This window comes from Ochotona princeps, chromosome 1 (assembly GCF_030435755.1).
Source record: "Ochotona princeps isolate mOchPri1 chromosome 1, mOchPri1.hap1, whole genome shotgun sequence".
Taxonomy (NCBI): Eukaryota; Metazoa; Chordata; class Mammalia; order Lagomorpha; family Ochotonidae; genus Ochotona; species Ochotona princeps.
The window spans coordinates 11098908-11124058 of NC_080832.1; the positions used below are offsets into that span (position 1 = coordinate 11098908).

General features: G+C 45.0%; 1 protein-coding gene across 3 annotated transcripts in view; it reads left to right on the forward strand.

The window, feature by feature from the left end:
* CNKSR3 (CNKSR family member 3) overlaps positions 1-22314 on the forward strand; it is an 85248-nt gene extending 62934 nt beyond the window's left edge. For all 3 annotated transcript variants that reach the window (XM_004595443.4, XM_058663153.1, XM_058663216.1), the window contains 9 exons: positions 3644-3685; positions 6068-6187; positions 7597-7656; positions 13495-13563; positions 14152-14298; positions 15840-15964; positions 18169-18377; positions 18801-18890; positions 21480-22314. In XM_004595443.4, coding sequence (XP_004595500.2) covers positions 3644-3685; positions 6068-6187; positions 7597-7656; positions 13495-13563; positions 14152-14298; positions 15840-15964; positions 18169-18377; positions 18801-18890; positions 21480-21778 — 1161 coding nt within the window. In that variant the 3' untranslated portion in view covers positions 21779-22314. The remainder of the gene's footprint in view (positions 1-3643; positions 3686-6067; positions 6188-7596; positions 7657-13494; positions 13564-14151; positions 14299-15839; positions 15965-18168; positions 18378-18800; positions 18891-21479) is intronic.
* The last annotated feature ends 2837 nt before the right edge of the window (positions 22315-25151 follow it).

Genomic DNA, 25151 nt, shown 5'->3' on the forward strand with positions numbered 1-25151 from the left:
ATTTCTGTACAAAACAAAAATTGGAAAGAAAATTAATATTACTATAGTACAGTAAAAGGTAGGAGGATTGTAGGAACTGAACCCTTCATCCTGGAAAAAAGAGAATAAATGTTCTTTACTTAGAGAGTTCTTACATATAACCATATTTATGCATGCAAATAAGATATAGATGGGTAATATATACTAAAATAATTCCTACCTCAGAAGATTGTTGTGAGCTAAGCAGGGTTGGGTCTGGTTAGTGCTGGTTGGGAAATAAGACATAGATTGTATTAATGTCTATTTAAGGAAGTGTTAGACTAGGGTAGGAAATTTAAAAATCTTGTCGAGTTTTCTGAAACCAAAATTAATATATTGGAGAGAGGAACCGAATATGTTACTGTTACTTTTTGGATTTCCAAGGTAGAGTTTTTTTTTTTTTTTAAGGTTTGTTTATTTGATAGGCAGAGAGAGAAAGAGATAGAAAGATTGATTGATGGGCAGATTGACCGACAGACAGATCCCTTCAGTCTTCTGGTTGATCCTTACCTGGCCACGACAGCCAGGACTGGGCTAAGCTGAAGCCAGAAGTTTCTCTTTTTAGTTTATTTGGAGAAAGAGAGAGAGAGATAGAGAGATTGATTTTTCCATCTGCTGGTTGACTCCCCAAGTGTCCACAGCGGCCTAAGGCTGGACCCCCCGGTAAAGCTAAGAGCTTCATTCAGGTCTGCAAGGTGTGTGTGGGGGCTCAGATGCTTGGGCCATCTTCACTGACTTCCCAGACTGAAACCAGGGGGTTTTGGACTCTATCAGGGGCCCCTTGCCTTCCCAGGAGCATTACCAGGGAGCCGGATTGGAAGTGGAGCAGCTGGGACTTGAACTGGCAGAGACGGAATAGTGGTATTACAGTGGCAGTTTAGCTCATTGCACTAGAATGCTGCCCCCAGTGTTAGCGGTTTAAGGATTAAGGTTGACAGTATATGTGTGTACATGGGAGTGTCATGGCCTGTACTTCAGGTGAGGAAGAGCTCAGGGTGCCAGGGCCCTTCCCCCTGGCTTCTGGCCTCTTGGCAAGGTTCTTTGTCTCCTGGGGAAGAGACCTCTCTTTTGTCCCTCATTCCTTATAATGGGGACCTGTGGGAAGTGACGAGTGAAGGCTGTTGATGATTTTCTTCCCAGTGCAGAAGCCTGGCATCTTTCTCCAGCCTTTATTCTCTGTGTCTGTCTGTGAGGAGACTTTGCTCATTTCCTTTGCTGCTCTCTCCTGCGTATTGCCACATTTTCTCCTTTCTTGCCAAATTCTCTGCATCTCTGCGTTCCTCCTTTCTGTTGTAATGTATAAATCAGGAGGAGAAAGAGCACTGCTTCCCCAACCCCCAGCACACATTTGGAAACCATACTCTTCTTATGAGAATGCATCAGCCGGGTGGTCCTACACCAAGCACAGGGATCCATCTTCCTATCTGGTTTTCAGGCTAATTCCTGATGAAGGAAATCAAGGAGGGAAGGGAAAGTGAATGATGTGTTCAATCTGTTCTGTTGTGAGGATGTGAAAATTGGAGTAGCCAAGCAGAGATGGCAGTAGCAGCACTGAGTTGCAGTGTGGGACGAAACAGGGGGATCCGTGGTGTTTGAGCCCCCCAGGGAGCTGAATGGAGAGATGGAAACATGAGGAAATGACTGTTCCCGAGTGCCCATCATTCTCAGAGGCACAGCCACGTTACCCGCAATACCCAAGGTGTTAAGTCTGTAGGAAGGGGATTGAGATGCAGGGGTCAGGTGCAAGGTCCCAGGCTCGGTCTCTGCCCATGAGGCCAGGCTGTTCCTGCTGGTCGGGTGACTGAGGACCAGCAGCAGGGCCTCCTGTCCTGTCTGACTCATGAGGGCTCACGTGGGTCCAGCTCCTCTTTCTCTTCTCTTGTCTTCATGCCAAGCAGTGTGAAGTCACGCCCGCAGCTGCTTCCTCTTAGTGGAAATGGGTGTGGGAACTTTCCCCACATTCACGGTTGGTGGGGAAGGTAAGGAACAAGCCCTTTCACACGTGGCCTTGGAGTTGAACCATGAGGGAGGCGGGAGAGCTGAATCCCGTAGCAGGAAACCGTCTTCATGGTGGCTTCTTGTGCCCATCGAAGAAGAGCAGGTTTTAGGAACTGTGTGGCCACACCTGGAACGGGACACTCTTGGGCCCTGGCGCTCTGCAGGCACTTCTGCCACTGCCTCGCTGAAGTCATTTTGGGATTTGTAAGGAAGTATCACGGAGATGATCAGTGATGTTTCTAGCACAAGGCTACATCAGTCGGTGTTCCTAAAGCCTCTACTTATTTAGTAACTAGTGGATAGTAGTAACAAGGGACGAGCCATGGTAGCAGGCGATAGGTCATTGTCACACACAAGTAGAAGGCAGAAAAGCGTCTTTGAGATGTAATTATTCATACTTTGCAGAAGTTGCTCCTATAACTTGGATTTCTGTCACACTCACACATGTAAAAATACATTTCTGAATTTCTTTTTTAAAGTGTCTTCTTTTCCTGGAAGTCAGTATTGTTTTGGGAAGGAGTAAAGCAACTATTACAGTTGGGCACATTTTTACTGGATTGAGAAAATTAAAACTATTTCAAAGAAGACAGTGAAAGTGTGATTATTAAATCACATGTGGTAGAAATTAATCGCCATCCCCATGCCAATAATAGCTGTATGATGACAGTTTGATTTAAAAGAAAATCTTTGCCTGGCACTTCGAACTAAATTGATTAATGTTTTTCACATGCATAAAGTAGGCAGCATTTTCCTGAAGCTTGGCCCAGTTTGGGGTTGTCCCAACTAAGGATTATACTGAATGCCGCTAGGTAAGCAGCAGAGAATGCAGTTCATCTAGCTTTTCTTCAGCATGTGCCCTGTTATGTATGTTGAAATCCTTTGCTATAGACAGTTCTGGAAGGTCAACTGTGAAAGTTTCGCATTGGCATTTTCACCTTGGTGGCTTTTCCCTGGGACAATGGGGAGTCCTGTAATCAACCAGCCCTGCTCATACAGTGTTCCACGTCTTTTGTTCTTAAGCTGAGTAAATAATGCCTTGCATTCCAGCCCTTTTTTAATGTCATCAGCAGCATACCTCAAGACCGCTTTTCTGGCAGTGTGTTAATGAATGTTTTGTTAAGCCTTTTCATCTATCCGGGACTAAAATATCTGATTTAATCTCAGTGGTGTTTAAAATAAACTTTTGTGGCTGAGTTTACTCAAACCCTTATTTGAAAGCTGTTCTCATGGGCAGGCCCAGAGCTGACCATTGCTGGCTGATCCTAAGGTCACTTTGGGGGCCATGGTCAGGGTTTTCAGATTCGGAGTTGAACCAGCTATGCTCGAGACCTGTGCATCGTGGGTGGACTTTGTTCTTGGTTTATAGGCTTTCAAATGAAGTAATTGGTCAAATTGATGCCTTGGTTGGTGAGCTCGTTGCATCAGGGGAGTGAGCAGGGTCTTAGGACAAGACAGGCATCAGGCCGTCCTCACCCTGCTCTCTCCCTGCTGCCTAGACGCAGGGATTGGGGTGCGGGTATTAGTTGGGGGCCTTGTGAGTCCCAAGGAAGCATCTAGAAGTCAAGCCATCATTTTCACAGCTTTTAGGTTTTACACTTAGTTGTCCTTTTTTCTTTCCCTTCTTTAGGATTGCCTTGTAGCAGAAATGGAGGATAAAGTTTTAAATGTGGTAAGCATTTCTTCTGGAAGTTACTGTAAAGTTCCTCTTGAAGCTTAATGGGAATCACATTAACTAAAGTAAATGTAGAGTGGCTATTTCCTTTGGAATAGACCTTGAAATATTGCCTTCTGGGGTGTCAGGCTATTGAGTTTAGGTAGAAAAGGAAGAGGGAGAGTTATGGACCAATATGAAAACTCTTGCTTCAATGAATGGTGTTGGGGACTGGAGTTTGCTTTTTTTCTCCCCCTGCTAAACATTTTGTCAAGGTACAATTGTGCATCAGTTGCTTGCCAGCCAGATAATGTAGGTAAAAGAGGTATACGCAGTTTGCTTTAGGTCCAATTGGCTAAGAAATAAAACATCTTGGCAAAAACCCTCAGTGGAGGTGGATGTCCCCTGGCTGCCAAAAGGGCACTTTGCTGCCATTCATCACCACTTCCTGCTTACGACACAAGCCAGTCTGTGTTCTTTTGATAAGGCCTTCCGCCTCCTGATGTTAAGGAGTTTAGCAATGAAATTGCTATAAATATATAGTCCATAAATAGGAACACTAAACAAATTTGGGGACTGTAACAAGTGTCACTTTGTAGATTCTCTCCATTTGAAAGAAAAATCACTCTTGAGAATCTGTTGCTTCCTTTGGCTGTTTAATTTGGGAAGGTTACACGCCCCCGATTGAAGGAATCAGACACCATTTAATAGGAATCCTCATGTTGTCTGCGAGAGTTTTACCCTGTCACTGTGTGGCATTTGGTGGGAGTGAGCAGTCACTAGGAAGATAATAAACCTGCAATGTAAAATGCAAAACGGTAAAGCTTGTCGGAAATAACAGGGAAAAAATCCAGGTGACTTTGGTTTTAATGTCTAAGCTTTAGATTGAAAACCAAAAGCTATGATTTGTGATTATGCGAACTTCATCAAAATTAAAAACTCCACTGGGTGAACTGTGCTGTTAGTAGAATGTAAAGGCAAGCCACAGACCAGGAGAAAATATTTTCAAAACGCCTGTCAGATGAAGGATTCGTGTTCAAAATATACAAACTCAGTAGTTAAGAATACAAACAACCCAGTTAACAAGTGAACAAAAGATCTGAACCAACACTACCCCGCAGAAGATGTGCAGCTGCCAAATAAGTGTAGGAAAAGATGTTCAGCAGCATTTGCAATTAGGAAGTTGCAAATTAAGACAACAAAGGAGATAATACAACTACACACTTAGTAGAGTGGCTGGAATCCAAGGAACTGGCAACACCAAATGCTCACGGAAGTGTAGAGCTTTGGGAACTTGGATCCCTTATAAAGGAAATACAGGGTTGTACAGGCTTTCTCACTATTCCAGCTAGTAGTGGCACTCTGAGGTATTTGTCCAAAAAAGTTGAGAAATTAGGTCCTCAAAAAATCTGCAGAGAAATTTGTGGCTTTATAGTTACTGTAAACTGGAAGCAACCCTCTGCCTCTCCATAGATGAGTGGAGAAACCAACTGTGGCACATTCATACTGTAGTACAAAAAAGTGAGTTATCAGGTTGTGAAAAGATGTGGACAATACTTAAACGCATGCTGTTAATCACACCGGAAAGGTGATATGCTGTGTAATTCCAAACGTTTTGACAGTGTGGAGAAACCATGGAGCCCGTGAGAGTATCAATGCCTGCTGAGGGCCCGTGGCCCAAGAGGGGAGGTGGTAACTAGGTCAGATCAGAGGTTATGTAGAGTTCAATTCTGTAGGATACTGTAATGATGGACATGTGGCATTGGGCTGTTGTCAGAACTATAGTGCCCACCACAAAGGGCAAAGCTTAATATTAATGGTAAACTTCACTTAATAATAATTCTATCAATAGAATTAATAATAGTTGATCAGTTGTAGCAAATGTATCCTACTAATGCATGATGTTAATTGTAGGGGAACTGGGTATTCAATGAACTTTTCATTCCTTTTTTTTTTTTTCCTTAGAAGTAAAACTATTCTACAAACCAAAATCCATTAAAAATTGATGGAGGGCAAAAGTTTTTTTTTTTTTTTTTTTTTTGTCTTGTTGCTATTTGGTGCTCACCATAATCATCCTGCAGTGAGTCACACTAGGCTCTGGTGGTGGATAATTTTCCCGTATGGGTTGGGGGTGAAGTGGATTTCTTTCTGGCCCATTCTCTTCCTGGTCATCGAGGAGTTAGTGTAAAGGCTGCCCTTTTTAAACAAACCTGACATAGCAGCACGTTCCCATGATTGCAAACAGAGTTCAAATGCCGTGTGTTCATGGGGCAGAATTATCAAGAATCATTGCCAATCAGAGCAGAAGCTTAGAGGTGAAGTGCATTTCTTTAAAAAGCTACTTGAGATAAAACTTGTTAATGATTGAACTTGTCTCACTATTTGCCTCTCCAATTCTAGGTCAAGGTTTTAAATGGCATCTGTGACAAAACAATCCGTTCTACCAGGGATCCTCTTATGAGCCAGTGTGCGTGCCTGGAGGAAGTTCACTTACCAAACATTAAACCTGGGGAGGGCCTGGTAAGAAGTCTAATAATACTAGTTTTATTTTCAAGTAAGTGGGCATCATCATTTACTAAAGAAAATTCCTTCTTACTGTCACTGTAATTCTGAGAGGATAAGGTTAAAGCGAGACTTTCCATCAAGTACTTTAAAATTTTGCTGCCTTCAACTGTACTATTTGCAAAGCATGAAACTTAATACAGTTTAAAAGCTGTGCGCTCATGTCTCAAGGACCTTGATTTAACAGCTCTATTTGGGACTTAGTGATGTGAGGAAATAAACATTTACACAAAGGAGCCATGGTCTCTGGGTTCTCAACATCTACTGTGGAGGTCTGGTTAGACTGGGGGAACTTCTGAACAAATTGGAAAGAAAATCCTGGCTGTAGCGTTGGGTGGCCGTGAGGAGGCGTGAAGGCAGCCTCTGCTCTTACATGGGTAAGCAAGAATCAGCTCGGTGTTCATTCGCCCATGTTTTGTGTGTCTACAAGTATGCATACTGATGCTTGACTTCAGTCAATGGTGGACTGTAACAGTTTAAACAGACTTAAACAGTTTAAACTGGACTTTCTGGAGTCCAGTGTGGAAATAGGTCTAGGCCCCCGAGTGGACAGAAATCTACTTGCTGTTTCAGATAGTACACGAGCCATGGGCTGGGAAGCAGGGCCCCAGAAGCTGATAGTCAGTGGATCAGGTGGAAAGCCTTGAGGGCCTGTGTAGCTAGTTGGTAAGATCCTCAATAGAGAGTGGTGTAGGCGGCTGGGCAGGGCAGGTTCAGGGTCAGTGGGCTTTCTGAGGAGGACTCTCATGTCAGCCTTGTGTACTTCGCACTCTGCCTTGTAACAGTTTAGTAAACGGGTTTTGTTTGTGGTCTATTTGCTTGCACAAGCATTTCCTCAATGATACAACATTCTCCTCTGGGCTTGCCTGCTAGGCCTGCTGTTCACCTCCCTGGATGGGTGTCTGTTACTCCTCCGCAATGGGGTGATGTCACGTGAACAGTCTGCTTATTAATGACTTCAATACATCATCCTCCAATGGCTACTGATGCCAAATTTAACTGGATGGATTATGTCCCTGGACAAAGAGATGGTTAAGAAAGAACAGCCTTTGTTTGAAATGCCTGGTTCGTTTAGCAGGTTGGAGAAAACAACCTTCATCATCAGAATTGTGGCAGAATTCTGTATGCCATCTACACAGATGATAGAACCAAGGGGCTATCCTGTTGGATTCCTTTCTCTGGCGTTTAGTTGTTCTTCACTGCCCTTTGCATCCTATCTCACCATGTTTTAGGAACTTTGGAATGCCTGGTGATTTGCAGGCATGTTTTTACTATTTTTCAAGTTCCAGCCTCCCCAGCAGTTCTCTCTCGAACTGTTGAAATACCTGTTGAAATACAAGTTGACTTATTTGTGTTTCACTCTATAGGGCATGTACATAAAGTCGACCTACGATGGACTGCACGTGATTACTGGAACCACAGAAAATGTAAGTATGTGTCTGTTAAAGGCAAAAGCTGTTGTGTGTCTCAGCCACCAGGGTGCAGGATCTCTGCTTGCTTAAATGGAGCTTGCTGCTACCTGCACTCAGAGTACTGGGGGAGCCTGTCTCTGTTGATTTTTGTTGATAAAGCACTGCTTATCACCAGCTGTTGTCAGTTTATTATTTAAGTTCTCCTTTATTGCTCGTTTTCACACACCTAGCCCTGTGTATAGCTTCCATAATGAACTAGTTTTTCCTTTTGACCACAGAAGGGTTAAGTTGTAAACACAAAATCAAGGCCGTCTTTGTTGTTGAGAATCTTCCAAGAACTGGGATTGGTGGCCAGATGTGTAAAGTATAACTTTTTTGGTTTATTTATTGGGAGTTTTATGTGTCTCCAAAGGAGCTATTTTAGCATTTGTGGATGGCAGATTCTTTTTACAGAATTGTATTTCATTATATTCGGCATGATTTAAAATTTAGTTTTCCTTCTTCTCTTCTAATCCTTTGAATAGAAAAGTGAGGTCTGTTTCTACTGTAAAAACTTCTGCATGCTATTTGCTTTCCTCAGATAATTCTGCTACATGTAGGATTATTCTCTGTCCCTCAAGCATTTTTATAAAAATTAAGCTATATGGGGCCTGGCACGAAAACCTAGTGACTAAAATCCTCACCTTGAGTGCACTAGGATGGATCCCATGTGGGTACCACTTCATGTCCTGGCTGCTCCACTTCCCATCCAGCTCCCTGCTTGTGGCCTGGGAAAGCAGTAGAAGACAGCCCAAAGGCCTTGGGACCCTGCACCCATGTGGGAGATCTGGAAGAAGCTCCTGGCTCCTGGCTTTGGATCAGCTCAGCTCTGGCCATTGTGGCTGCTTGGGAAGTGAACTAACAGAAGGAAGACTTTCTCTCTGTCTCACCTTTTCTCTGTAAATCTGACTTTCCAATAAAAATAATAAATACATCTCAAAAAAAAATAGAGAAGTGGTTAAAAAAACTGTGGTACATCTACTCCATGGAATTTTACTCAGCCATTAAAAAGAATGAAATTATGCCTTTTGCAACCAAATTTTGGTCCCAATTAGAGACCATTATGTTCACTGAAATAAGTCAATCCCAAAATGACAAATATGTTTTCTCTGATATAAGGCAACCTCAATGCAGATTGTAAGATCAATAACCCTTTCAATACTGATTTTGCTGCAACCCTGTGTTTTGATATTTTTGTTTTTATTTTCATTTCTTCAAAATAGTTTCTTTTCTCTTATTAAGTTCTTTATTGGCTCATAGATCACACAGTAGCATCATTTTCTTTAAGAAGCAAAAGAAAAAAGTTTTCTTTTTCTTCAATGGCATATTGGTTATTCTTTAGCATGTTACTTAGCTCCAAGGTGCTATAATATTTTAAACTTTATTCCTGTTGTTGATTTTGTTTTATGGCTTCTCTTGTAAGGGAATATAGAGTCACTGTGTAATAGAGATTGTCATGTCTAGATGTGAAGATATGGTACAGTGTGTATTGCTGCTTCCAAATCAAAGATGGACTCCCAATGAGACTGTTGGACCTATCATGACAATAGGATGCTGGACATTGTCTGTACCAACAGTGTCAGGACACACTTAAATAACAGAATGATGGACTTATGGCTGCTTATGAAGGACTATACTATTGTAATAATATGGGGGAAATCTGTTTGGGAGAGGGACTTCAAGGAAGGAGAAATCCCAGAGCCTATGGAATTACACCATAAAATTAAAAATAAAATAGAGGGGAAAATAAAGAAAATAAAATGAGAAAATATTAAGCTAGACAAATTTGTAAAATGTAGATCTGCTGGAATGTTTTTTTTAATAGCCTACATTTGAATGCCATTGAATATGAAGCTAAAAATGAGTGGTTTCTCTGGGTCTGTGTTTTGATTAATCCACTATTTAATAAGCTAAGGGAGGAGGGAATAAAATTCTTCAAAGCAGAGATATCTGGCTAGCTACTTTTCTAAACTGTTGGAAACACATGTCTATATTTGAGCTTCAGCTGCTCAGATAAAAGGAAATGGCATGATCTTTGATGAGTGTTATAAGCACATTTTTTTATAGTAAGAAAATGACATTGCTTCAGGCAGCCAAGGAATTATAAATAAATTGTGTGTTTCTGACAAATTAATGAGTAGAAGATGGTAGTGTCTTTAAGCATTCCCTTTTGTGCTGCAGTGAGAAAGCACAGAGAATCACTGTAATCTTTATATGGTGTTACCTGGTAGGCAGTAACAACAGCATGGGAAGCTGTGTTTTCTTCAACGATTTAATTATTCTTTTTGGAAAGTCAGATTTACAGAGAGAAGGGGAGGCAGAGAGGAAGATCTTCCATCTGCTGGTTCTATCCCTAAGTGGGAGCAGTAGCCAGAACTAAGCTGATCCAAAGCCAGGAGCCAGGAGTTTCTTCCAGGTCTCCCACATGGGTGCAGGGTCCCAATGCCTTTAGGCTGTCTTCTGCTGCTTTCCAGGCCACAAGCAGGGAGCTGGATGGGAAGTGGAGCAGCTGGGATTAGAACCGGTGCCCATGTGAAATCCCAATGCATGTGAGGTGAGGATTTTAGTCACTAGGCTCCCACACCAGGCCCAGGAAGCTGTGCGTTTATGCTGGGGATGGAGCTAAAGAAAAATAAGTCGTGTAGCACCTTATGTGGCTTGCCTTTTGTCCCTGTGAAGACTTGCTAAGCTCCTGCTCAGCCTTGGTGAGAACATGTTTGCCGACCACCAGTCAGTATGTTTTTGGGCTCAGATGGATGGTAGATGTCTTTTCATTTTTAAAGGGATAACATGAGAGGTTAAGCAATTTGAGCGTCAGATGTCATTAATGATATATCTTTGGTATCGCTTCTAGTTCTGCGAGCATCGTCACCCTATCCTAGAGCCCCTCTAGAGGATTATATGCAAGATGGCTTACAAGAGAGGTAGTTCCCACTTTATAAAGAAGCAGTGGTGGTGACTCTAAGGGTTGGGTTCCTGTTACCCACATGGGAGATCTGGGTTGAGTACTGTGCTCTGCTCCCAGTTTTGGCTTTGGCCTAACTGGGAGCCACTGGGGACTTTAGGGAGTAAGTTGTCAGGTGGAAACTCATCTGTCGGTCTATTTCTGTCTTTCTGTCTCTTAAATCACCAAATAAAACTAATGTCCTGAAGGTAGAAAAGAAAACATACTGTATCCCGTTGGACGATCTAGTGCTGAGTGCCACTCACTGCTTTGGTCCTGAGGCTGCGTTTGCTGAGTACCTGGGATGTGTTAGACACTGTGCACCTGGTAGGTGAGGCTGGGGAAGGGGGAAGAGCCCACTCCGCAAGGCCTCACCTGGGTATTTTTCATATCATGTTGGAAGTTTTATGCTTGAATGAAGGAGAAAATGCCAGCTCTGAGTCAGCTTTCTGGCCATCCCTTCAAGAAACTAATTCAGAGTTAGAATATTCTCATGGAAGCCTGGGATGGTGACTGGCAGTGGCAGTGGCAGGGTAGAAACTACAGATGGCATTCCCAAGTGAATCAGCAGGCCGTGTTCAGGCCCCCAGTCCATTTCTTTGATGGTTACCTGCGAGGTCAGGTTTGTCCCCGGGTCATAGTCTTCGTGTCTCGTGATTCTGTGATTCTCTCGGGGTGGTGTTCCAGATCGTGACTAGAGTCTGTCACAGGGCATCGGTACTTCTATCCGCCACGCTGCAGACCATGTGGGAATTAGATAACCTCTGAAGAATGAGCACATTGTTCTCCAGGTCATGACCCTTCTGCATCATGTTAGCAGTTGCCCAACTCGAGGTGAAGATGGGCAGGAGGTACTGTTCCCAGGAGTATGTTGCTACCTGGCTCTCTCTTTACCAGTGTTCTGCCAAGCACAACTCTTAATCAATGGACAGGACATCTGAGAAGTGAATGCATCAGGATCCTTGGGAAGGGAAGTCAATTCAGGACATTGCTGTTTATTTACTGAGATCGCACATCAGTGCTGGCACTGTGACCCAGTGGGTTAAGCCACTATCTGTGGTGCCAGCATCCCATGTGGGTGCCCATCCCAGTGACTCCGTTTTCAGTTCAGCTCCTTGGTAATGCACCTAAGAAACAGCAGTGGATGACCCAAGTGCTTGGGCTGCTGCACCTGCATGGGAAATTAGGAAGAAGCTCCTTGCCCCAGCACAGCTCTTGCAGTCATTTGTGGAGTGAGCCAGTAGATGGACAACCTCTCTCTGTCACTCTGTTACTCTGCCTTTCAAAAAAAAGTTTATGTCTATAAACAGGGACTTTGTGGCTTCAGGGTGATGTTTTGGCAGCAGAGCTTACCTTAAGTGAGCCCTTTGCTCAGGAGTCATAACCCTTCTTTATTGATGAGGAGCAGACTTAGCAAACTAAGTCTTCAAGTTAAGCATCAGATACCCGGGGCAAAAAGAAGCATTGATAAATGTATTCCTATTTAAAGTGACTCAGGAGAGGGGCAGTCGAGACAGGCCATCTGCCTGTGATAGCTTGCTGGTGTTGCCAATTGTAGTTGGTTAAACGCTCTTAAAGATAACCCTCGCAGTTCCCTGTGGCCTTTGCTGGGTCTAGGTGTGTCAGACCCTCTTCGCCGGCTCAGAGCTGCTGGCTGATCCCTGGTCGGGCCTCGTAGAGCAGGGATTGAGAATATCAGTAAGCATGGCTTGAGCTGCCTAGTTGCACCTCCTCCCATGTTTAAAGATGTGATTAATTGTAAATTATTTGGAGGCTCAGCCAGTTATATAAAGTGCAAAATTAAATAATCTGGCCTAGATAAGGTTTGGTTCGAATTTGAAATGAAAGCTTTATCCTTTCCTTTTCTCTTGGTCATATGAGACACTTAAATAACACTTTTTAAAATTCATTAAATTTATGTCACACACACACACACAGAGCAAGCACACTTGTCCTCTGGCTGGGGCCAAAACTTTGAGTTGGAAATTCAGTACCACATGCCAGAAACCCAGTTCCGTGAGCCTCCATGGTCTGCAGACCTGCCTCCCAGGTCTGCAGGCAGCAGGGGTCAGGACAGGAGCGAGTGCTGAGCCCAGGCCCGCTGGCCTTGGGATCATGTTTGTGTTGCTGTCTCAACCAGCACCTTATTTGCTAAGTCAAACACCCAAGCTGATAGTAGGCTTCTTAAGAAAACAGAATTCCAGGTTGTTTATGTGGACAGAAATACCATGGCCCAAATATTTGATGTACACATGATACCCCTTTATATTTTTTGTCCTTATTACCAATTAATAGCAAAGTATTATTTTTTGTAGGAAGGTGGTGTCTGGACTTTGTTTCAATCTTGGAAGATCACCCAGTTTGAACTGAATCCAAGCATGAAAAAAATGTAAATTTCCTTAAAGCAATAAAATATCTATTGGCATCAGCTTTCTATTTTAAATTATATTGTGATTACATAAAAAGCAAGACTGGATATTACTAAGATTTAGTTTTCATAAGAAAATAGAACCACACATTTATAAAAATGGTGTTTGCATGTTGAAATCTTGGTCATCCTTTATGAGTTATGATCAGGATCTGTGTAAGGTGTTTTTTCAGTGAAGCAGTGATTTTTATCAGCTCACCTTTAAAGACTATCTTTGGCAGGTTAGGTGAAGCTGACCCCTCTGACTGACAGGTTGTGGGTTATAACAGGAACTGAGTAGATGGATAACAGCCTTTGGATGTCAGGTTCCATGTGCAGTGGAGGGACCAGAATACATTGTTGCATTTTTATAGAGAAAATTCTGTTTCCGTTGTCTACAGAAGAGTGAATGAAGAAATAGAGAGTTTAAAAGAACTTGAGATGGATTTCTTTGTTTCTGCAGTCTCCCGCTGACAGGTCTCAGAAGATTCATGCTGGTGACGAAGTCATTCAAGTTAATCGGCAAACTGTGGTGAGTTGATCTGCCGCATTGAAATGTTTGCTTATTTTCATTGTGTTGGAAGTGCAGAGGGACACAGAAAGAGAAGCAAACATCGGGCTCTTTCATTTATGGATTCACTTCCTAAATGCTTCTGTTAGCCCAGAATGGGCCAGGCTGAAGCCACGAGCTTGGGTCTCAGTCTGGGTGTCTCACAAAGATGGTGGGGACCTTGGCACTTGAGCCATGGCCTGCTGCCTCCAGGATACATATTAACAGAAGACAGAGTTGGAAGTGAAGGCGGTAGGACCCAAACCGGACACTCCGATGCGGGTATCCCAAGTGGCGACTGGAATTCCTGTGGCAAAAACGCAGCCTGGTTTACTGGGACTCCTTTACAACTTTTTTTTTTTTTTAAGATTTATGTGTTTTTATTGGAGAGGCAGACCAGATTTATGGAGAGACATAGAGAAAGCTCCAATTTTGCCACTACTCTAAGCAGCGTTTGCATCTGCCTGTTTTTGTCTACCACTTGGTTCACAATTGTGATGTCTTAGAAATTCGGTTTGATGTTTGCATGTGTATGAACTTGTCTTCATTTCTCATTTTTGTGCTTTGAAGGTGGGGTGGCAGCTTAAAAATCTGGTCAGAAAGTTGAGAGAAAATCCCACTGGCGTGGTGTTACTGCTGAAGAAGCGGCCTTCGGGTTCTTTCAACTTCACCCCTGCTCCTCTGAAGAACCTGCGGTGGAAGCCGCCCCTCGTGCAGGTACCACTTGTCGCCCGGGCCCTTGATCTTGCTGCCGCAGTGGTCAGCCATGCTGGGTGGGTCTGTCTCTAAATCAAAGGATGAAGATTTGAAGGTGATTGGTTTCAGGAGTTTGTATATGACTGTCCTGTGGTCTGAAAAGATATACTCCTTCATTTTCGTATATTTATGAGATTATAAAGTGCCAAATCAATAGTAATGTATGGTAGCTCTTAGCCATGCATAGCTCTTTAAATAAATTCAAAGTTCAGTCCTTCAGTCTCACTAGTCACCTTCCAGGTGCTGAATATTCACACCTGGCCAGTGCTGCCATATTGGCTGTGTAGAACAGGTGCTTCCAGCTATAGTTGCGAACTAGTTGTCATGACCTGAAATACCTGTTGAAGAAAGAATTTCTTTAGGTCATGGTTTCAGAAATTCAAATCCAAAATTGGGCAGCCCTACTGCTTTGGCAACTGATGAAGGTCACCGTGGAGGGGCAGGATCCTGTGATGAGTGCAAAGCAGCCAGGGCTGGGATCAACTCATCCTTCCTGACCAGTGCTTTCCAGGAAGCTCCTCATGAGGGCACACCCTTGACCACAGTACTTCCCCTGGTCCCACCTTCCGAACACCATCACTGGGTTAAGTTTCCACTCTAGCTTATGGCCTTGAGGTTTAAATATTTGCATGAATTCAAGACCAAATTTTGTTCAAGCTGTGGCATTGGCATTGCAGAAAAGTCAATACTTGTCTTCCTGTCTCCTTTCCAATACTCGCTTAGCTCCTGTATGTGGTTTGCTGAGCAACCACATGGGGTTGAGTCCTCAGCAGCATGTTACCAAGGCAGAGTTAGTGTGACGGCAACAATCCACGTAGTGGAGAATGAGGTCATACCACAGGTTAGGCATTAGCTACAAGTGCCAGTCTGTGTTGATAATAGAAGACAAATTGGTTGCTACTGTTTGATTTATCTTCAAATACCATGCTCCTTATTGTCCTCTTATTGCTGGTTCACTCCCAAAAATAGCTGCATTGACTGGAGCTAGGTTAGACTGTAGCCAGGAGCTGGGAACCCCAAACAGGATATCCTACATGGATATCCAGTGCCCAGGGTGTGTGCTTCAGGTGAGAGGAGAGCAGAATGAAGGAGGGGAGGCAGCCAGAATGCCCACTCGCTTCGGTGCTGGCCCTCACACCCATGGAGCGGTGATGCTGCTGGTGAGTTTTTGCTGAATAAATCATTTACTGCTCATCGAGACTTGATGTGAGAGTCATGATCTGTGAAAGAGGAAGCAGGTGAGGGTTGGATGTTTCAGGCCTTTGCTCAGAGCTGGAATGCTTGCCCGTCGGCCTCTGCCCTTCACAGCTCTGTCTTTTATAGTCACGCTCTGGCACTGCCCTCTCCAGCAATGGCTGAGTGTCTTCCAGAGCAAGGCAGCTGAGTCACAATCATGTTCTGGGCACAGCCTACACAGAGGCTAGTGGTGGGCGGGCATAAGTGCACCAACAAACCTTTCCAGGGTGGACCTCTTCTCATTTTGGATCTGGCACCTGTTTCAGACCTCACCCCCGCCCACGACAACACAGTCTCCCGAGAGCACGATGGATACCTCGCTGAAAAAGGAGAAGCCAGCCATCCTGGACCTATATATCCCCCCACCGCCAGCCATGCCCTACTCACCCCGGTAGGTCTGCATCCACCTGCCCTCTTAGGGTGCACATACCTCCTCTGTGTGTGGTTATTCATGAGTGGGAGTGAAGACCACTGGATCTTGAGAGAGGAAGCAGCAGACCCTTGAAACAAGTGGGAGAAGGCACGGTAGCTCCGTCTTAGTGCTGGGCCAATGTGGGAATGGATCAGGGCTTCACTGGACTTGAGGCCTACAGCTTGGGGCATTAGGGAGAAGGCCCTTGAGGGGGAGAACATGAAAGTGTCTCACTTGTGAACAATTTAAGAAAGCATCTTTTCCTGGGACCTTGGAAGGGGCATGCTTGTTGGCAGTTACTGGAGCTAACGTTCTGTTAACCCCAGCATAAATCCAGCATTGAGGTGGAAGACAGAATGTTACAGCTTGATGTTGCACACAGATGGGTGCTTCTTGGGGCTTTAGAAAAAAGCAAAGCAAAGCAAAACAAAAAAACCCTTTGGGTGTAGGGTTGGACTTGACACGTGCATGAGTTGCTTGCTTCTGTTGACTATACCCTCCACAGGAAGCAGGGTCCCAAAGGAACACATGACACGTGGCCTCCCTCTGACCCAGCATCCCACCCATGGAAAGCAAAGCTGTGGAGTTGCTTTCTTCTTTTTTTTTTTAATTGGGTATCTTCAGTGTTATGTGGTGTAATGAGGGTAATCACACTGGAAGGGTTTACCTGAGCCTAGGCTTACTGAGAGCAACTTCTGTAGTTGTGTGCCACTGCTAAGCCAGAGAATGGGGCTCATTTACTCAGTATGTGTTTGTGCTGAGCACAAGGCCTGCATAAGCACCTGACACAGGACAGAGTCAGTCCCGACCCACAGCTGTTCTTTGGAAAATACAGCTTTAAGCTCTGCTGTTTCCCAAGTCAAAGTCTGAGCTGAACTGGTGATGGTAACACGTTACTTTATATGGGACTTTGTCTTCTGTTTTTGTTAGAAGCCATCCCCAAAAAGATTTGCTATTGTTTTCTTCTCTCCTTGGTCTTGGTTTACCCACGGCTAATGACAGCATGCAGAAAAGTTACTTCAGGTGATCAGAGGCATGCTGATTGGTGACCAGACCTCTTGGCTGTTTCCACAGGCCAGTCTTGTGGCCACGGGCTCCTAAGGATGTGCAAAACTTAGGTCATTGTTACTTTGGCACTTAGGGAGCAGTTTGCTGACATCCAACACGGGGACTGCTCTGTCAACAGTTGTAGAGGGATCGTTGCTCTGACCCCGGATGGCCTGGACTTGGCCTCACTAGGTCACAGGGTAATGGAAAGAAAGAGAAATGTCCACCATGAGGGAAGAAGGAAGCTACTTGGAGAAGACAGGCACAGAGTCACTAAGTCACACATGCACAGACTCCGATCCTGAGTGCTGTTTGGTGAGGAGTGAAAAAATGCAAATGCGCTATAGAGAACTAAGTAGCTTTACCACTGGGGGAATTATATGCCAAGTTCAAAGGTGAGAGCGGATAGGCAGGAGGGATACCCGGGCAGCTGGCTCACTGGGAACCCATGCCCAGGCAAGGTTGATCATTGCATTACCTTTGGGCTTAGCTGACTGTGTTTTGCTTAGTGGGTTTGGTACTAGTCATCCAATAGAATTTGCTAAATGGGAAAGAATTAAGTTAGCTAATAACTTGCACACCACTGAAAGCAAAGTTTTATTGTAAATTGACATTTAGGTAGTATTAGGGTGCAGTTGGTGTTCCAGCTATTGTTGGCTTCTGTATTTAGTTTAGAAATAATTCATCGTTCCTTGGTTACTGTAAAGGCCCCTTTGTACTTTTTGTACATGATTCTCACGTCTAAGCACTCCATCGTACCTTAGGGATCTCCCTTGCTGACTCTTCCTGAAGGTGCCACTCGTTGGCATGAAGAGAGTGGTTTGTGGCTTACACTGTAACTCATAATGCATGTAGACAATACAAGATTCATCTGCAGGACAAAAGCTCGGGGAAATCAGCTTTTCTGAGGTGTGTTTGTACCAGCTTGGCATATGTGGAACAGCATTGCATTGCTGTAATTTCATAGTCATGGCATTTGCTCTTATTTCATATAAGGATGTGTATGTATTCGGTGAACTACTAGACTTGGAAAGAGTCATTCCTTCCCCTCCAGTGTGTGTCAGAGACAGCGTGACTAAGTCTTCGGTAGGAGAGAATATTTGTAAGCAAACAAATGATTGCACATTATCTTCCAGGGAGGAGAGTGGGGGCTTTGTTTATGGAGGATTCAACAAGAGTAAGCAGCCATTGCCCGCCCCCAAAGGCTCGGAGTCCCCCAATTCCTTCTTGGATCAGGAGAGCCGAAGGCGAAGATTTACCATTGCGGACTCTGACCAGTTGCCTGGATATTCTGTGGAAAGCAATCTTCTGCCCACAAAAATGAGAGAGAAAACACCATCCTATGGTGAGTCTCCAAGTGCTTGTTTGGTTCTGCCATTTGCTTTTGCTCCTCTTTCCCACCCCCTTCCTTGTTTGGAATTGTTGGATGGATTTGGCAGACTTTGAGGGTAACCCGAGGAAAATATAAACCTCAATGAAATTCTAAGCACCAGGCCTCGAGAAAGCAAAGCCCGTTGAGTCACTGATCTGCTTGTCATCCGCGTCCAGTTGTGTGAGATCATTTGACAATTTTAACTTTCCGTACTGGGTTTCCCTTCCAGTTGCTTTGCTCTGTAGACTTACAGACCTGAGGGTAGCACGCAATGGAATTACAGTGTTTGAAAATGCTTTCCTTGTGGTGTGGTACTGCGGAGTCTAAGCTTAAGGAATGAAGTCTTTAAAGTCCCCAGATTAAGCAATGATGTCACTTTCTTCTCGTCCCTTCAAGGCAAGCCCCGACCCTTGTCCATGCCAGCAGATGCCAACTGGATGGGGATTGTGGATCCTTTTGCTAGACCTCGAAGTCATGGGAGGAAAGGTACGTTTTTTCAACTGAAAAGTACAATTGGGGAGATGTAGGCCTTGTGGCAACTTAATTTATAAATGTTACACACTAACTAGAGAGAGCACCCTTCATTCCAGAAGTCAAGCCTGCTGGCAACCTCTGAGACCCTGCTGATTCCTTGAATGGTTCAACTGCGTAATCCTGTTCATTGAGTGCAAATTGCTGTTAGCACTGTGTGCTCTGTAAAGGTTGTAGGTGAGCAGGACACATGCATACAGGTACATCCGGGAGACATGGAGAAACCAGCAATGGGATGAGATGAGCTTTCTCCTGAGGCCTGCTGCCAGCAGTACCACCAGCTCCTCACATTCCCCAGGATGCCCCTGCCCACCCCACCTGGCTAGACAAGGCCAGCAGCCTGAAAAATCTGACCCAGCAAGATGATGTCATTTATAGAATTCGTGTGAGCTGTGGCGGTCAGAGCTCCCTGTTCCTAAGGGCGCCACCCATGGCAGGCCTGCACGTGGTGTTCACCAGCTGCGGTCTGCACAGAGCCTTCACTGTCTTGCTGAAGCATGAGCTGAGGACCGCTGTGGTACTCAGAGTCCTGAATGCTTATTGGGTTGGGGAAGATGGCTGTCCTCATGGATCCATTCCCTAAAGCTAACAGAGGACATCCAGGGATCCCACGTGGGTGCAGGGTCCCACGACTTTGGGCCGTCCTCGACTGCTCGTCCAGGGAGCTGCATGGGAAGTGGGGCAGTTGAGACATGAACTGGTGCCCATATGAGATCCTGGTGGTTGCCAGATGAGGATTTAACCACGAAGTTACTGCACCAGGACTACTGGCCTACTTTTTAAACAAATAGAAATAAATTCCTTATTAACTAAACTCATCCCAGATCTTATAATGATTATCATTGGAATCTGACTTCTGATGAACATAGATTTTTTTTTTCTCTCTTCAGTCCTTCTTATGCTAGAGAACTATAAGCATTTGAAAAGAAACTTGGGTTTACTTCTCCCTGTAATCATGGAAATGTAATATATTTTTATTAGATTGCATTTGATTATTAGCATTGGCAGGACACAAGATAAGGGAGAGATTAAGGTACAATAGGCTTCAGGAAGTGAAAGTTCTAGAGGACTAAATTTCCAAGGGGACTTGGTACAGTTTGTGACATGGGACCCGTACCTGTTGGACTGTGGGAATGTCGTAAAGGGGCAAGATCAATGGCCAGCCCCAGAATTCAAGCTCACCTTACGGAGCATGTGAAAATCTGTGTAGCAGTCAGCAGGTGGCAGGACTGTCCTTTGTTTGAAGAGACTCAGAAATGCTTACATCTTCACATTCTTAGGAGCCTGAATTTAGCCTTTGATTTCTTTTTATGTTGAGACTTGGAGATGGGTGGTTGGAGAGTATGTGATGCGGAAATTTAAGAATATTTGTTCTGTCTACTATTTTTGTTGTTGTTGCATGATTGTCTTAGAATGAAAGATATCTCTCTATGCATGGCTAGGTCAGAGAAAACAAAACCTCCACCTTCCTGGCCATAACTTACCCGGTATAAAGTTGGTCCTCTGAAGTATGCCAGTTGGTGAATGCTGATGCGTGCACAGAGCTGTCCGTGCTGCTTCTCGCCCAATGAGGTCCTGCACTGTTTATCAGTCTCTGTCTTTCAAGCATGTTTTTGCCTAAACTGTGCCTATTTTGGACATTTCATATCAATATTCACACAGGAGGCTTTGAAGGCACTTTTTAAAGGAAATGATGCTGATAACGAAAGCAGAACAAGTGCATTGAAGAACAACCAAAAATCCTGAGAAAATAGCATGTAGATTCTGCTTCAGCAACCTAGAAACAGTCGCTGTATGTTTTGTGAACCCCCTAGCTGTTCACAAATCCAGGAGGGCCCGTGCAGTGCTGTCTAGAACACGCCGTTTTTAATTAGTCGCGTCCATGTTCCCTCTTGTGGCCACGCCACCTGCTTGCTCAGTCTGAGTGCTGACACGGAAGCAGCTTTGGATTTTGTTTCCTCCTGGTTATAAGTGCTTCTGTCAGCATCCTGGGACACAGATCTTTGTACTCTTTGGGATATGGGATTCCTAAAGAATGCCACATGCCTGTGTGCCCTGCATTTTGAATTTCTACTCAGTTTCTTCAACATCTTCATCCTGAGGGCTATTTGGCCTTTAAGGCAGGATCATACTTCTGGGTGAGGAGCGCCCATCATGGCAGGCATTAACATTTTTAAGCCTGTCGCACTGTGGGTGAGTCGTGCCTGTCCTTCATATAAGCTGACAACCAGTGCAGTGCCCATTTTGCCTTCCTCAAAGCCCCTTGGAAGGCCCCAGGGGAAGACACCGTGTATCAGGATGGCAGAGGACAGGTGACAGCGTGGGCTCTCTGCTTCCTCCTTACCCTGTGTCACCTCCCAGCGAGGACAGTAGCCCGAGTTCAGTGGGCTTTGTCTGCTTTCTGAACTTCTAGAACATGTGCATCTGAGTTCCCCCGGGGAGAGCGCAGGGCATGCTGCTCCCCTGCGAGTGAGCAGCCTCAGAAGCTGGGGCAGCGCCCTGGACTGTTGTTTTAATGCACTTGTGGGCTCTGTCTGCAAACAGGGGAAGAAGCTCTTTGCCGGTATTTCAGTAACGAGCGGATTCCTCCCGTCATTGAAGAAAGCGCCTCTCCCCCATACCGCTTCTCCAGGCCTGGGACAGAGCGACATCTCGTGCGTGGCGCAGACTACATCCGAGGGAGCAGGTGCTACATCAACTCCGATCTCCACAGCAGCGCCACCATCCCATTCCAGGAGGAGGGGACCAAAAAGAAAGCCGGCGCCGCAGCAGCCAAGTCCTCCTCCACGGAGCGGTCTCTGCTGGTGAGCTGGCTTACGCGCCTGAGACTGCTTACCCACTGAGGGTGCGTCCTCACGCCTTCCCGTCTCCTGCTGCAAGTGCCTTCTTTGGTATAGCCTCGCGGATCTCATGCACAGTGTTACATGGTGACCTTGCACGATGCCTGCCTTCCTTGCTTCCTGAGGTTTGCTGACTACCCCTCTGAGAAACGTAAAGGACTTGGATGGTAGCCAGTCCAGAGGCTCCTAGGTGTGGGCTTGTGGAGGTGAAGGAAGGATGTGACTAGACTGTGCTGTTTCGGCTTCCCCGATGCTGGAACATGGAGACACTCTGTAGACACAGCATCTTGGCCAAAAGGGTGGCCGATGGGAGGAATGGGGTCAGCGTTCTTGGGTTTTGAGGGGTTACACGGAGTGGGTCCTCAGCTTGGGAGCAGTTGTCACATAGATCTGTTCGATTGTGGACCAACTACTTTACCTGAAGAGCCAGTGAAGGAAGCATTGTTCGATGTTGTGAAGCTGTATTCCATTTCTGTAAGCGCGGCAACTTTGAGGTTGTTCTAACCACATGGGGAGTGACTGATGACTTCAGAGCAGAAGTGTAAGCTCTGCGCAAGGAGTCCAGTCTTTGTATAGTCAGTTAATACGGAAACACATGGACACACATAGATACACATCTTGTGACCATACACAAAGAAATGTGTGGTCATTTGTATTGCTGTTATTGTCTGTTGTTTAAGGGAAAAGAAACTGTAAGATTTGCTGACTGCCAAAGTATCATTCAGAAAAGCGAAGCAGGAAGATTGATGAGAAACACATCAGTTTAAGTTTTGACCTGTTCCATGGCCATCTTCCAGGAAAGAACTGTGCAGGTCTTGAAGGTGGTGCACACATTCCTAGCTAGAAACATCTTGGAGAGTCTCAGTGGTCACTCATTTTCAACTAGCATCAGGTATTTTGAACACAGTGTGTCTGGATATTAACTCATGTTTAAACTGAATGTATGATATTTTGTTAGAATGGAGAAGTGTACTATCTTGTTAATTTAAGTTTTTAAATATAGTTGTATATTTTTCTTACTCTTAGTCACATGTAGCTAACGTATTGTTTCGCGTCATTTATGAAGCCGATGAGAAAGAGTGTTCATGGTATTGGCAGATGTGCAGGTGATGTTCATGGCTGTTGCCAGCATGCACGTGGTGAAAAAATAAACCCTCCCAAGCATTCTGGGATTTTATGGACTAGAAATGGAGGAGCTGAATACGTGTGTTTAAAGTGAAATTGCACTTGGTAAATTTTTGAAGTATGTTCCTAAGCAAATCTGATAGCTAGGAGCCCCCAGGCGCCCTGTCACGCTGCTGCCTTTACACACGTAGCTGGACCGCCTGAGACTGAGTCCAGGGGAGGCTGACCAGTGCTGGTCAAACTCCCGCTTTGCCACACCTCCCTGGGAGCTTCAGGAGCCAGCAGCCACTCAGGTGAGTGTGGCTGAGGTGGCTGAAGTGGACATTTGGGCAGCACAAGCAGGGTTCTCGGGTGTTAGGCAGACGGGGATGGAAGCGGTTGGAGTGTGGACTCACTGGGAAGGACTTGGCTGGCCAGGTGACTCATTTGCAGCAGAAAAAACAAACAAACAACAACAAAAAACAAACAAACCAAAAAAACACCACTTGTGAATGGAATGACTGCTGCTGAGGTGAATTTTCAGGACCCTGAAGATGGGCCATCGAAGCTTCCTGGGGGCCATTGCATTTGGCCCCTGCAGCCCCATTCGTGTTTTAATTTGGGAGTTTTCTCCTGAATTGCATTAAGCAATATATTGCTGCTGAAACACGTGTCAACTTGTATTGAAGCACATCGGTAGGTTAATGCAGGTATCTTAGCAGCGAATGGAAGCTTCTTGCCCTGATGATATCAAGGTTCCCAGGCGGGCAGATGTTAACACTTGAAGAGGCGGGAGACACTTGCTGACGGCCTGATGGGATGCTTTAGGGCAATGCCCTTCTGAAAACCCCACCAGACACAACTCGGCACCCCCCTTTCTTTGATAGCATATATTTTATACAATGTATTTTATAACTTTATAATCATTCAGTGAAAATTCTGTATGGTAAGTGGCATCAGCCACTTCATTCTGAAATGAAATTATCAAGGGATACACTAGTCTTTAAACAGACACATCAGGGTAGTACCCTAACTGAAATACAAGGAAAGACAAATATTTTGTAAGGAAGCGATTGTCCTCATGGCTAAATGCTCTGGAGGGACTATGCTGAAGAAATGAAGCAAGGCACGTGCTCTGTGTGTGTTAATCGCTGTGAACAGGTCAACACCAGGAATGGAAATGATGTTAGTAACACGACCTTCTAGAATGTGGCCAGTTCTTGATAAGGTTCTGCACAAAATACCCATGATAGCTTCACTCGTGCGGCACTTACCGTGTGCCCTGCGTTGCTCTCGTGACCCACCTAACGCTTTTCAGAGGCCGGGTGCCACTGCTACTCGTGTCGTACTAATGGCAGATCTGGGATGACAATCGAGGTCAAGTAAGTTCTGGCGTCTGAGCTGCACGTTACTGCTGGGGAGGCTTCCTGCTGTTGACTGAGCATTCCACCTGCATTCCCGAAGCATCCTGACACTGAGCCAAACCTTTAGTGTGGATCTGCAAAATGAGATTACAGACTTGGGGGATTTTAACTGGATTTGCTCGTGCAGGGATCTTGGAAGTCGTGCTCACCATTCTCTGCGTGAGGGGCTCACCTGGAGGGCTTAGGCAACCTGGGTCGTTGAAGCAGTGATGGCCATGACCAGGCCTTTTATGCTCACATTTCCAAAACTGCTACTGGAAAGTGCCGTTCCCTTCAGGACGAGACTTTAAAACAGTAATCCTGTGTAACCAATAAGTAGTGTTTCAGTCTATATATTCATGTATTTTCTACTTCTATCCAGTTCTTCCTCAGTCCTTTCCTCACCAAAGCCAAAAGCTTTAGAATTTGTGTTTGCTTTGGTTCTGAACTGTCTGAGGAAGCTGAATTTACAAAGGGAAAAGGGTTATCTAGGTTACGGTTTGGGGGGTCACAGTTCCTGATTGACGGCCTCGTTGGTCTGATATCCTTTGAGGGCAGTGGACGCTGATGGAGGAGCATCGTGGAAGAACAGTGATGGTGAGCCCGAATGTGAAGGGAACAGCTCTGCCTGACTCCGGAAGAGTAGCTCACCAAGAGCACATCTCCACTGGCCTGAGGACCTTTTACTGGGCCCACTGTCTAGACACCCCTGGATCACATCAATGTTTAAACATTGCATGAGCTTGGGAGCCAAATCGTGGCCCCTAAAAGCTTGACACTTGTTGTCCTCAGGAATTTTACTCTGCTTCAGTTTGTTAACCTTCAAAAAATACTGAGATGTTGTTTACATAAAAGGTTCCACCCCAGAC